General features: G+C 36.6%; 1 protein-coding gene across 5 annotated transcripts in view; it reads right to left on the bottom strand.

The window, feature by feature from the left end:
• TDRD5 (tudor domain containing 5) overlaps nt 1–15,274 on the bottom strand; it is a 92,832-nt gene that overhangs the window by 34,461 nt on the left and 43,097 nt on the right. For all 5 annotated transcript variants that reach the window (XM_065531940.2, XM_015446288.4, XM_005540119.5 and 2 more), the window contains 5 exons: nt 14,980–15,200; nt 10,229–10,441; nt 9,820–9,886; nt 1,703–1,903; nt 553–711 (listed from right to left, as the gene is read on the bottom strand). In XM_065531940.2, the coding sequence (XP_065388012.1) occupies nt 553–711; nt 1,703–1,903; nt 9,820–9,886; nt 10,229–10,441; nt 14,980–15,200 (861 nt within the window). The remainder of the gene's footprint in view (nt 1–552; nt 712–1,702; nt 1,904–9,819; nt 9,887–10,228; nt 10,442–14,979; nt 15,201–15,274) is intronic.

Genomic DNA, 15,274 nt, shown 5'->3' with positions numbered 1-15,274 from the left:
TTTGGGTTTGTGCATTAGAGATGTACAAGCTGTCTGTATAATGAAGATACGAAAGTACAAACCTGGTAAGTTGCTGTAAAGATTAAATTAGTTAACACATGTGAATGCTTTTAACAGTGCCTGCCATGTGGTACAAGTTCAATAAATAATGCTGTTGTTCTTATTACTGTGACTGGAAAAAATACATAATAATATTATAATACTATTATTACTGTGAAGGGAGGAGTTGCTGAAAGTTTACAGGGAAAGTAAGAAACGAGAATACCAGAAGAACCTGTGTACTGCAGAGGGAAGAATAGCATTCAGAGTCAGTGTAGTGAAGTCACAACTGCACAAAGGCAGCAGTGGAATTTAGCATATAAGAGCAATTGTTCAGGAGGAAGCATGACTGAAGCAAATGTTTAAGCCAGCAAATAAAGAGACAAATGGTTAAGATCACTGTGCAAAATTTCCAAACTCCCCAAAATTTGTAAAGCCTTGGTTTCTTCATCTAAAAAAATGAGGATTACAGTAATAAAAAGAATTATAATAGTATTTGCAAACATCTCTTACCAGGATATGTAACTCACTCTCTTTTGACTGTGGACTTATCTTTCGGTCTTCATTAAAATAGTGCTGCTGGGAAGGATAACCCAGTTCTGTCAAGACAATGTCCTCTGGCCCTCCACTGGATTTCGTGTATAAAGCTAAAGGGTTGAGCTCACTGAAACCCTAAGATTAAAAAAAGAAAAGGGATGGTTTAATTTACATGACCAACAGAAAAAGGGTGAGAAAGCACTTAGTAACTTTCAAATACTATGGAAGTATATTATCTTCCGAATTTTATTTATTACTTTTTCTTTTTGAGACGGAGTCTCACTCTGTCACCCAGGGTGGAGTGCGGTGGCGTGATCTCGGCTCACTGCAACCTCTGCCTCCCAGGTTTGAGTGATTCTCCTGCCTCAGCTTCCTGAGTAGCTGGGACTACAGGCGCGTGTCACCACGCCTGGCTAATTTTTTGTATTTTTAGTGGAGACGGGGTTTCACTGTGTTAGCCAGGATGGTCTCGATGTCCTGACCTCCTGATCCACCCACCTTGGCCTCCCAAAGTACTGGAATTACAGGTGTGAGCCACCACGCCCAGCCTATCTTCCAAATTTTAAGTTAAAAATGTCTCCATTATTGACAGTTTTTGCTAGTTACAAAAATTATCAACATAACAGTGAAACAGATGCTATCAATAATTGCAAAATAGGAGTGTTATTCTTCTCTAGGACAACTTCAGATAACTACTTTTTATTTTATTATTATTATTATTATTATTATTTGAGACAGAGTCTTGCTCTGTTGCCCAGGCTGGAGTGCAGTGGCATCATCTTGGCTCACTGCAACCTCCACCCCCCGGGTTCAAGCGATTCTCTGCCTCAGCCTCCCGAGTAGCTGGGATTACAGGCATGAGCCACTGTGCCCGGCCAGATAACTACTTTTTAAATTAATTATTTAAAATAAAAGTATTCCCATTTCAAAGGACAATTAGTCAAATGCAGTTTTTCTGTGGTCATCTGAAAATTAAGAGTGCTTTGCATTAAAAAGCCAGGAATCTCATGGATGTCTCTAATTGGTTAAAGAATAAACCAAATAAACTTCTTTATTAAATTATCTTATACCTTGACGTGGTGAAATTAAACAAAATATATTACAAAATACATCCAGACTGCTCCACCTTAGAAGAGATATTTTCTCGGCATACAATAGCATGGCCCTCTGTTCTCAAGACATGATGGAAATAGATATCTTCGTTTGAGGATGTGTCACACAAAAAAATGTTAAGGATTCCATCTACATATTCATCCACTACCCCTACTAATGGCTTCAAACCGCACAACTTCTGGAACTGCAAAATAGCTTTCGATGTCCAGTGTTCCTGAAATATGATCAAGATACTGGATTCAGGTGATAGATCTAAACATGAATTATAATAACCATATACAACAATGAATTCTGATGAACTAGAGATTGAAGTGGAAATAAAACCATAAAAGTACTAGAATAACACATAGGAGGATATATATTATTTGGGGATGAGAAAAGTCAGAATAAAGGAAAAATGATAAAAAATGCAATTACTGAAAAAATTTAAATAATTATGTAATGTGCAACTTCCATTTTCAGAAACTGTTAGATTATTAGACCAACCCTCCCAAAGAAAACAACTAAAAATTCTAGATAAAAGAATTATGAAATATATCCAAAAGGCATCAAAGAACTGACAAGCTTGAACAAATTATCAGGCCAAAACTGAAGGGAAAATGGGAACTACTTTTGTCTTAAGGGAACCTGCTAATCCAGGTAATTTGAACTTTGGTTTTTTTCTTTTTGTTTTGAGACAGAGTCTTGCTCTGTCACCCCGGCTGGAATGCAAAGGCGTGATCTCGGCTCACTGCGACCTCTACCTCTCGGGTTCAAGCGATTCTCCTGCCTCAGTCTCCTGAGTAGCTGGGATTACAGGTGCATGCCACCACACCCAGCTGATTTTTGTATTTTTAGTAGAGACAGGGTTTCACCATGTTGGCCAGGCTGGTCTGGAGCTCCTGACCTCAGGTGATTCACCTGCCTCGGCCTCCCAAAGTTCTGGGATTACAGGCGTGACCCACCGGACGGTCTAACAGGTCAAACAGGACAGACATCAAAGCCGGGGTGCACCCATGGTGGGGAGTTTACAGGAGAACTTTCCTTCATTAAACTGAGTCCCTAAGGAGATACACTCTCAGGGTAAGGAAGGAAGAAAATAAATTATCCTTCACATGGATTTGCAGTTCAATTTTCACATTACCAGGGTGGTCTACACATCCTCAAGTTGTTAATTTAAATTAACATGGTCCCAGACTGGTAATATTTCTAAATATCTGGCAGAAGCACATGTAAATCCTTTCTGGAGGTAGGCAACCTCAGCCTTTATTATTCAACCATTCTTCTGGTTAATTTTTCAAAGACAATGAGCAGTACATAGGCAAAGATAATAAAACACACAAAGAAACAATGACTCAAAAAAGAACAGAAACAATATAACAAATCCTCAGTTTTAGATATTTTTAACTTCTAGACAAATTATAAAACAACTAAACTTATTATGCTTAAAGCCAAAAAAACCCAAACAAAAACCAGTTCAGCTTGAAAGCTTCTGCAGAAATTAGCAATCTATAAAAATTGATCTAGCAGAACTAAGAAGTTTTAGAAGGTAAAAACATGATAACCAAAATTAAAAACCTCATAGGTTAATTCAATAACAGATCAGATATAATTAAAGAGTAAATTGGTAAAGGGTGAGGTATTTTGGAAAAAATTTCCCAGAATGCAGCATAGAAAGACAGACAGATGTAAAATATGATAGAAAGGTTAAGAGAAATGGAAGAAAAACTAAGAAGTTTTAACACTTTTAATTATGGTCCCAGAAAAAAAGCAGCAGAAATAAGAAGAATACAAATATAAATATGGGGGCCGGGCGCGGTGGCTCAAGCCTGTAATCCCAGCACTTTGGGAGGCCGAGGCGGGTGGATCACAAGGTCAGGAGATCGAGACTATCCTGGCTAACATGGTGAAACCCCGTCTCTACTAAAAATACAAAAAACTAGCCGGGCGTGGTGGCGGGCGCCTGTAGTCTCAGCTACTTGGGAGGCTGAGGCGGGAGAATGGCGTGAACCCGGGAGGCGGAGCTTGCAGTGAGCCGAGATCACGCCACTGCACTCCAGCCTGGGAGACACAGCGAGACTCCGTCTCAAAAAAATATATATATAAATATGGGAAATAGGCAGTAATTGAAGAGATAATGGTTGGGAATTTGCAAGATTAAAAAAAGTAACAAAACACAAAAGAAGTCTGATGAACCATAAAGTAGCATAAATAATAAATTCACACATAAACACATAACACTAATACTGAAGAACATGAGCAACTAATAGAAAATTTTAAAACACCTAGAGACAGAAAGGACACTACCTTCAAAGGAGAAAATCTATTAAACTGACAGCTGACTTCTCAGAAAACGATAAGGGAAATCAGAAGCCAGTAATGGTATCTTCAATGTGCTAAAGATACTAACTGCTAACCTAGAATTCTATACTTAGTAAATACATGTTTCTATAATAAGTGAAAAATAAATGATATTTTCGGAAAAATACAACTTTGCTATCAGCTGACCCTCATTAAATAAAATCCTAATCAAACGAAGGAAAACAGGTCCCGACAAGGGTTTGACTGAAGAATGAAGGGCAGAGAAATATATAATTAAATCTAAATTGACATTATTTTATGCAATTTCTTGAGGGGTTAAAAATGGTAACATTACACAACAAAAAGGTCAGAAGAGGAGGGTAAAGGAGTTAAAGTGCTCTAATATCCTTGCATTGTTATACATATTGTATTTCCTAGATCAATTATTAAAATAATAGTGTATTTCTTAGTGAATTATTTAAAAAATCTCTTCAAAATAAGGCATGCATAGTGAGAAAAAGAATAAGTAGACTATACAGTATACACAAAATAAAGTGTAAGAGTTAAACCCAGATATTTCAATTATTACAATAAATGTAATGACTCTAAACATTCTGGGTGAAAGACAAAAGGTATTAGCCTGGATTAAAAAAAAATACAACTATATAGTTCATAAAAGACATATCTAAATATAAAGATACAGAAGGGTTGAAAGTAGAATGACAGTTTAAAAACAAACCAAGATAATATTAAATAGAAAATGATAGTTATATTAACAGCAGACAAATTTTTTTTTTTTTTTTTTTTTGCATTAGTAGAAATAAAAGAGGTTAACTTCATAATGATAAAACATTCGGTCTGCCAGGAAGATATAACAATTTTGGTACTGTATATGTACCTAATAATATAGCCTCAATTGTATACAAAAGAAAAACTGACTGAACTATAGGAAGAAATACACAGAAGAATAATCATAGACAAAAGCCACACTTCTTTCAATAATTACAGAAAAGCAATACAGAAAAATCAGAACGAGTAAGAGTTTCACACAATAAAGTTGACCTTATGGACATATATAAAATATTATACTCAACAACTGCAGAATATACACTTTTAAAGAAGACACAACCATTTACCAAAAGTGACACTATACTGGACCATCTAGCAGCCTCCTATTTAAAAGGCTGATACTATCCAGAGGATGATCTCTGACCACAGTGTATTTAAACTAGAAATCAACTACAAAAGGACAAATTAGAAAAATGTTTATAAACTGAGAAACTTCTAAATAATCCATGAATCAAACAAGAAAGCAAAATATAAATTAGAAAATATTTTTAACTGAACAATAATAAAACTACTACACAGTAAATCTTATGAGATCCACTCATAAAACTTATGAGGCTAGAAATAACCTAAGCTTGCACATCAAGAAGTTAGGGAAAGAACAGCAAAATAAACCCAAAGAAAGTAGAATTAAGGAAACAGTAAAAATAAGACAGAAATAAACAAAATAGAAAAAAAATGTTTATAATAGAAACAAGAAAGCCAAACTTGGTTCTTTGAAAAAACTATTCAAAATGGCAAATATCTGTCTCTTTAGATCCTTAAAAAAGATACAAATACATATTTGGAACGTAAAAGGACATATCACTACAGATGTCAACATCAAAAGGACAAAAAAAATTATGAACAATTTATGCCAAAAACAAAATTTAAATGACATCAAAAAAGTCAAGAAGGAATAAAAAATGAAAAGTCTACTATAAATATTAATTTTAATTTTTGTTGGGGTGGTAAAAGTTGCAACAAAAAAGATTTAAAAATTACTCAAAATTTACAAAATGAGTATTACATACAAACAAGTATATATTAGGTTAAAAATTAAACTTTTGAATAATTTCATGATTTGTAGCCTTTATACTTCTGTAGTTATTACAGCTTAAACTGCACTAAGAGTTTTGGGATAAATATATATTACATCAACATATGCTATAAACTCCAACATACAGTATTATCAATTTAGTTTGAAAGTTCTATGTCTTTTAAAGAAATTCAGAGAATAAAATTAAAAACAAGTTTTTCATATTTGCCCACATGTTAACCATTTTCCATAATCGTCATTCTTCCCTGTAGATCTGCATTACCATTTGGTTTCACTTCACTTCAGAATTAAAAGAACTTCCTTCAGTATTTCTTGTTGTTCAAGATTGCTAGTAACGAGCTCAGTTTTTACTTTTTGAAAATGTCTCCATTTCTTCATTTTGATAGATATTTTCACTAGATACAGAATTCCACCTTGACTTCTTTTTCTCTTTCAGATTTCAATGTTGTTCCTTTCAATGGGCAGTTAGTTATTATTTATATTATTGTTTCCTGAATTTTCCCCCTTCTTGTTGCTTTCAGGATTTTCTCCTTTCACTTTAGATTCCAGAAGTTTGATTATGATGTGTCTAGGTATGGTTTTCTTTGTATTTATTCTGCCTGGAGTTTGTTGATATTCTTGGATCTGAATATTGACTCTTTCACTACATTGTGGAAATTTTTGGCCTTTCTTTTTTCCATCCTATTCTCTCTCTCAACTCTTTTTCTGGGACTCCAATTACATCCCTGTTGGGGTAGCTGATATTGAACCAGAGACCAAGTCTCTGTCCATTTTCATTTTAATTATTTTTTATGCTCTTCTTCATATTGGATAATTTCTTTTGATCTGTTTTTAAAGTTCATAGACTCCTCCATTGTCTCCAAATCTGCTATTAAGCCTATGCAGAAACTTTTCATTTATTTCACTTTACAACTCCAGCATTTCCATTTATTTTAAATAGTTTCTTAATGTAGAAATTCCTTCTCTGTTCCTTAATGATGAGTAAATCTCTCGGTCCTTGAACATACTCATAATAGCTGCTTTAAAGTCTTTGTCTGCTAACTGCAATGTCTGGGACATCTCAATGTTGGTTTCTACCAACTACTTTTTTCCTTGAGTATATGTCACATTTTCCCGTTTTTGTTTTTTGTTTTTCCATGTCTAGTGATTTTTAGTTAAATAGTAAACATCAATATGTTTTAGAGCTTCTGGATTCTGTTACGCTCTTCTGAAGAGTGATTTGTTTTAACTGGCAGTTAAAACTGTCTGGACCCAAACTCTAAACTGTCTCGTCTGCAGTCTGTAGCAACAGAAATCTCTGTTCAGTCACCTCAAATGCCAACTGTTGATTTTTCACCAGGCTACTGAGCTCTCCCCAGCACTTATAGTCACCCAAGGATTTGGGCAGATCATATATAATGATTTGGGAACTCATCCATTCTGTGGTTCCCTACTTTCAAGTATTTCCACCCTAACTTCCAGCTGTTCTGCTATTTCCAAACAATGTCTTATAATTCTTTAAGACAGCAAGACTGCAGATTCTCAGAAAAGAAGCTTGAAAAGTCCCATTGCCATTTAACTTCTGCTTTTTTGCCTGCTTCCGATTTTGCTAATGGGCATAATAGTCTGTTGCTATTATGCTATTACCAAATGCATCAATTATTTTTTAAATCAGAAAAAAAGACACAGAAATAAAGTGAGATAGAGTCATTTAGTTAAAAACCTAGTTATTGAGCATTTACCACGCACAAAGCCATTGCTCTGGGCACTGGAGATTCAGTGGTGAACAAGACAATTTCCCTAATTTCAGGGGCTCACACAGTCATGCATAAACAAACAAGACAATATCAGATAGTGATAAAGCAGTATGAAGATAAAACAAGGTGACAATGAATAACTGAAGTGAAGTGTGCATTTTTAATTGTCAGGTCAAAGAAGTCCTTTTTGAGGAAATAACTTTTGGACTTAAATTTGAATGACGAGAAGGACAACTGTGAGATTACTGTGAATAAGCTATTCCAGCGATTAGAATATGCAAAAGCCCTAAGGCCAGAAGGAGTTTAGAAAGGAAGAAAGGAGGGCTGGAGGCGGTGGCTCACACCTGTAATCCCAGCACTTCGGGAGGCCGAGGGCGGGCGGATCACTTGAGGCCAGGAGTTAAAGACGAGCCTGGACAACATGGTAAAACCCCATCTTTACAAAAATAAAACAATTAGCCAGGCATAGTGGCGCACGCCTATAATCTCAGTTACTCAGGAGGCTGAGGCAGGAGAATTGCTTGAACCAGGGAGGCGGAGGTTGCAGTAAGCCAAGATCGCGCCACTGCACTCCAGTCCAGGCAATGAAGGGAGACTCCATCTCCAAAAAAAAAAAAAGAAAGGAAAAAAGAAAAAAGAAGAGAACAAAAAATGGAAGCTATCTGACTGATATGAAAGTAATGAACACTGGCTACAACTGAGTCACAAATTTAATCCTGTGCTTCCTGATGGCAAAATAGTAAAAAGAAACTTATTCGGGAATCAAATGCAACTAAGAAAACAACCTTGAATACAAGCTTCCATCAAAAAACATATTTTGCATACATTGTTTCTAATAGTCAAAAATTAAAAGTAGTCTGAATGTCAAACAATAATGGTTAAACAGGCTATGATGCACATTTACCTAACAGATTACACTATGAATCCAATAAAATTGAGAACTTAACATATAAAAGTACTTACGCTATAATGCTAAGCAAAAGAGCAGAATACAAAATATTATTACTATTTTAAATAATGCTGAAAACCATACAAAAAACCCCTTGCTCCCAATATCCAATAAAATAACTGGAAGACCACCAAATTTCTAAACTATGTATGTTTGAGTGATGGAATTACAGTAATTTTTCTTCTTTTTCTTCCTTTTTTTTGGGAGACGGAGTTTCACTCTTTGTTGCTCTGGATGGTGTGCAGTGGCACAATCTCGGCTCACTGCAACCTCCACCTCCTGGGTTCAAGCGATTATCCCGTCTCAGCCTCCAGAGTAGCTAAGATTACAGGCACCCACCACCATGCCCGGCTTTTTGTATTTTTAGTGGAGATGGGGTTTCACCATGTTGGCTAGGCTGGTCTTGAACTCCTGAAATCAGGAGATCTGCCTGCCTTGGCCTCCCAAAGTGCTGGGATTACAGAAGTGAGTTTTTCTTTCTTCTTTACAGAATTTTTCAGATAAAAAATATTTTTAAAATCCATTTATATGTGAGCAACTGATAGATTAAGCAGACAAATACGGCATAATAAATGTACAGGTATGCGCTAGTAAGAGTTCTGAAGGAAAAATGCAAAGTTAGGTACATAAGATAATTATAACTACAAAAATGCACCTACATACATGAAAATGACTCCTGCTCCATTCCACCTCAAACCTCTGCCAAAATGTTGCTAGAGAATTATCTTGAAAACACGTTATCTGTCGGTGGCAGTTTCCTATTTACATCCTTTAGTTGCTCCCCAGCCTCTAAAGGATGACAATGTTCAGACTTCTGAACATGGGTCTTCACATTAGGCTCCTATTTCTTTGACATTTTCTACCATGCACCCACATTAGCTCATCCTATATTCTGTAGCCAAACAGAACTACTTAAAATTTCTCCCATTTGAGATGTTTCATGCTACTCTCTCTTTGCTTGGAATGCCTTTCTTTTTTCATCTAGTTATCTTCCTAATCTTCCTTCAAAGTGCCACTCAAATGCCTCCCTGATTACCTTGGACAGAAACAAGCAATCTTCCTTTTGCACCTCTATCATACATTCTCGAAACCTCTCCTATAGCAAATTTTATATGGCATAACAATTTCTGTCTACATGTCTGTCTTCCATACTCTATACACTGACTTCTTTGAGGGTTGGTTCTATGTTTTATCTTTATATCCTGAGCATGTAAAACTGTTCTTGGCACATAATAGGCACTCAAGTGTTTGCTGATTAAATGGGAGAGAAGCAAACATACCTCTACTGGTCTCACCCAAGCCAAAGAACAAGGGATAGCCTGAGCTGGAAGCTTTGTGTAGCAGCACCTGCAACAGATAATCAAATATATAAGTTAAATCTTCCTGCTATTTAAATGCACCTCTTAGCATGACCCAAAAAATCACTTTCTTAATAAGAGACGAAAACGTAGTCTCATCGTACATTCAAAATTCAGTGTCATGTAAAAGACAACACAAGAGTTACAATCCCTCTGTGAAACGAAATGACCCAGTTGTCAAATATGCGCTAAGAAGAAAGAAGGAAGGGAAGGAAGGAAGGAAGGACTGGAGGGAGGAAGGCAAGAGAAAAGAGAGATCCCAACCCCACAGAGCTTCAACACTGCGATTCAAAATTTAATTCATCCATTGTTCTAATTCAATTCAACTCACTTGAGGAACCTCAGGGAGGACTTCTGAACAATTCCAATATTTCCAAAGTCTGGGTAGAATACTTCAACTTCCTGTTTCCCAAGGACTCGATGGATAATGACCCGATACCACCACTTATCCTCAGAAATCCTCACACAACAGAGATGTCCCGGCTGAATAAAACATTCTGGCATGACATATCGATCAGAAACCAGCTGATTAGAATAACAGCGCCTGTGGAATTCCATAATACAGAGAAATCCATAGGGGAAGAAAAAATTAAAGATAATTTTTATCAATGTATCAAGCCAGAAAGTCTTGGCAAAAAGCAAAGAAAAAAATTTTGACTTTGTCAAATTGTTAATGCTCATTAATACCAATTAATTGTTTTTTCTTATCTGAGTCCCATCTCTTCATCAACAAACTTCTTCAAAGAGAAACTTACATACTCATTTTCTGATCTCACATTCTCTGCTGGATAGAATGTACCCCAACTTCATTCCCCAGTACTTCCTAGGATAAATTAGTTTTAAGACATCAACGACTTGATGGCTCCCAAATCCAGCAGCCTCTCTCCTCAGCCTTCAATACACATGATCTTGCTGCAGCGTTACCCTGTCCTGTTTCAAACCCCTTCCTAGTTTCTAAGAGACAATTCTCTACTTCTTTGTCAATGGTTATTTTTTTACTGGCTCTGTATTGCATTAAATGTTGAGGTTCACTGGGGTCTTATCTTTAGGAAGTATAACATAAGCTTAGGAACCAATAGCCTGGGTCCAAATCCTGACTCCCTCATTTACCAGTTGTGTGACAATCTTTCTGTGCTTCAGTTTCCTTGTTCAGGATGGGGATGATAAAAATAAAACGTGCTAAAACATATGAAAGTTTAGGACACTGTACACATATAGTAAGCACTCAAATATTAGCTATTGTTCTTGCTATATACTGTCTCACCCATTTTCATGTCTTATACCATACTACTGATCAATTGTTAATTCTCAATCTATATCTAGAAGGCCCTGTATCCTTTCTGCACTTCAAAACTGGAATATTTCCAACTATATGGAAGACATGCTACTTGTTCCTCAATACCCATTCTCATCTTTCTCTTTTCTCTAGTAATAGATTCTCCCACCATTTAACTGGGTAAATGGTCATTCAGGTTTCCCAAGCTCTCCTGCATCTAGCTGTGGCTATGTGAATGCTAAATTTTGGCCAATGGGATATGAGCAAAAGTGTACATAGTTAAAATGAGTACATTTAATGTGTATTTTACCCACAGTTTCAAAAGTGAAAATTCTGAGTTGTGTCTTTTAATAAAACAGGTATCTCTCCCATCCCCCCACTTCTTTTTCCTCTCCCCACTAACTGGCAGGAGGACTGGGTGGTGGTAGTGGTCAGTCACACCCAAGACCACGTGAACAGGGACAACACACTATTCTGGAGCAGCAAGATGCTACACCTGTATCCCCCTCCCACCACAGAGCTATCATATCAGAATGTACTGTGTATATTTGGACTATTATGGGAAGAAGAAATAAACTTTTATCTTCTTTAAGCTACTATGATAAAGTTATATCTAACAGTGGCTAAACCTAATCCTAACTCATACCATCTATTCAACGTTGCCAATGACTCTCATGGTCAACTTAGAGACACCACAGGTAAATTTCTACTAATAAGCTTTCAACCCAGCTCAAACCTATCCAGTCTCTAAAGCAAACAGTTTTCATCATCTCCTTTCCTTTCTTATTCTTCTCAACACTCTTCTTGTCACCTGGCAATTTTCATTTTCCTATTTCTTTCTTCCTTTCTAGTCGCACTCTCATCAAGACTAATCCACCAATAGATCTTCGTCCCTTCACTCCAATGGCTTTCTTAAAACCATCAGTGCTTCCCCACTATCTACAGAATAAGATAAAACATCTTCCCATGGTATTCAGAATCTAGCTTTTTCTTAGTCTTTTGGCATCACATCCAGTCACTGTCTCCCACTTCCCGACTCCTGCAACCTCACCTGGTGCTAATGTCACTTCCTTATTGCTGTTTCCAAGGCACGCCACTTACTCCTTGGTTAATGTTGGCCTTGGTTCCAACGACTGGACCTGATTATACCTACTCATAACCTCCTTGACTGGCAAATTCTTGTTTTTGAGGCCTAGCTCAATTATCTCTTTTGTGAAGCTTTCCCCAACCTTGCCCAGGCAGAATGACTTCCTTTTACAATATCCCATGTATCTCCCATCTTCCTAAGCTAACCATGGTATTCACAAAGGCAAAGGACCATGTCTTACTTATCCTTGTAGTGCAAGTGCCTCAACATTCTGACACCAAGCACACACAGTAGTTACAGTATTTTTTTTTCCAGACAGGGTCTCACTCTGTTGCCCAGGCTGGAATGCAGTAGCACAATCATGACTCACTGCAGCCTTGACTCCTGGGGAGCTGGGACTACAGGCATGCACCATCATGCCCAGCTAATTTTTAAATTTCTTTTTTAGATACAGGGTCTCACTATGTTGCCCAAATGAATCTTGAACTTCTGGGCTCAAGCAGTCCTCCCACCTTGGCTTCCCAAAGTGCCAAGTATACAGGCATGAACCACACTATACCCAGTCTATAGTATTAATAATCATAGCCGCCAACATTTGGGCTATGCTCCAAGTACTTTAATTTTTAGGACTCTGTGAAGTAGGCACTATTATTATCTCATTTTGGAGATAAGACAACTAGGCCCAGAGAAGTAAAGTAACTTCAAGGTCACAGAGCCAGTAAGTGTGCTTTTAAAACATGTACAAATGTCCCATAGGCATACTGGAATGGAATATATATTTTTACTAAGTGATTATGCGACTTACATTACGCCAGGTGTCCTGGAGTAGAAGAATACATACTGTTGTCAAGTTTAAAACATGGAATATTTTTTGAGATACAAAATAAAATGAAATAAATTATTCTTCTATAACAACAATATATAAATCAGACATTGTTGTTCATGAATAAATCTAAAGTGGTTGAAAATGTCCACATTTTACATGGTGTTTGCTATCAAAGGACAGTTTTTAGTAGAGAAAAGAGATAATGTAAGTTAGTAGTTCTCAAAGTATAGTCCACAAACATGATTTTGACCTGGAAGATGAACTAGCCATTTCTTTCATATCATTTTTGCTTTAAAGAACCACCAGAAAGCAGACTTGGGTTTCTGACACACATTTTTCAACAATGAAGCAAGCTTGTCACTTCAAGGAAAACAACTCACAGTACACGTTGTCAATGATAAAAATCAAACTTTCGAGTAAAAAGATTTTGGAAATGTTGCATCCACCACTGTGAGCTTGACAGCTTCCCAATACTAAATACTTTTCTTATGAGATCAGTGATGATATTAATGTGATATTTTTATACTGCATAATGAAATGTGTCAACATTTGGAAGATCCGCATAATTCAGCAAACTAGTTATTTCCAAATGACCAATACATGGTATTATAAAGTTGTATGACCCATTCAGGGACAGTCTGAATCCATGCTTAGAAGCAGCTTTGTCCTTGCTTTAATATTCTGCTGTTGCCATCTTGAAATTAGTAACTTTTAAACAGGGAGCCCTGCATTTTAATTTTGCACCAGGGCCAGCAATTACACAGCCAGTCTTAGATTCATTCAAATTCTAAAGGCAGACCAATGGGGTTTAACATAATAGAGTACAAAAAGTTCAAATTCCAAACAACATTTGAGAAACTACCATTTCTCAAGTTTTAGCATACTATCAAAAAAGCATATTCACAATTTTCTGAAAAAGCTGTTAAAATACTTTTTCCCAGACTACACGTTGGTGTGAGGCCAGATGTCTTCAGATACTTCAACCAAAACAACATATCTCAACAGATTAAATGCAGAAGCAAATATGAAAAGTCAACTTTCTTCTATTAAGCCAGACATTAAAGAGATCTATGAAAGTATAAAACAATGCCACCCTTCTAAATTTTTAAATAAAGTTATTTTCATAAAAATGTTATTTATATTAACACAAGATTTTAATATTAAAATTTTACAGTTTTAATTTCTATACAATAAATACTGATAAACAAAAGCTCTCTTGGGTCTTTAATTTTTAAGAGTCCTGAAACCAAAAAGTTTGAGAACTGCTAATTTAAGAGATATGTGATCTAGAACTAGTAATACCATTCAACCCAGCCATCCCACTACTGGGGATATACCCAAAGGATTATAAGTCATGCTGCTATTAAGACACATGCACACGTATGTTTATTGTGACACTATTCACAACAGCAAAGACTCGGAATCAACCCAAATGTCCATCAGTGACAGACTGGATTAAGAAAATGTGGCACATACACACCATGGAATACTATGCAGCCATAAAAAAGGATGAGTTTGTGTTCCTCGTAGGGACATGGATGCAGCTGGAAACCATCATTCTCAGCAAACTATTGCAAGAACAGAAAACCAAATGCCGCATGTTCTCACTCATAGGTGGGAACTGAACAATGAGATCACTTGGACACAGGAAGGGGAACATCACACACCGGGTCCTATTGTGGGGAGAGGGGAGGGATAACATTAGGAGATATACCTAATGTAAATGACGAGTTAATGGGTGCAGCACACCAACATGGCTCATGTATACATATGTAACAAACCTGCATATTGGGCACATGTACCCTAGAACTTAAAGTATTAAAAAAAAAAGTTAGAACAAAACAACAAAAAAAGAGATATGTGAAAAACACATTGAAAACGACAGACTCCTACCGCATTTCAATCATCATGTCTTCGAGTAACTCTGACGAATCCCTGCTATAGATACGGATGTAGAATTGACTGGGAGAGATGATATACTCCACAAAGACCCCTACGAGGGAACTGGTGTCTAATGGTGGGAGTCTGCATAATTTCTTGTCCGGCACAGCATCTGGTGGGATGTCATGATTTGCCATTGCCAGGTTGAGCTGTGATTTGTTTGTTTCTACTTGCTATAAGTTAGGGAAAAAAAAAAAAAAAAAAAACATTAAAAATCTCTTGGTGACAGTTCAAACCCCATGGCATG

This window comes from Macaca fascicularis, chromosome 1 (assembly GCF_037993035.2).
Source record: "Macaca fascicularis isolate 582-1 chromosome 1, T2T-MFA8v1.1".
NCBI classification, from domain to species: Eukaryota; Metazoa; Chordata; class Mammalia; order Primates; family Cercopithecidae; genus Macaca; species Macaca fascicularis.
This window is presented reverse-complemented; position numbering and strand designations above follow the sequence as displayed.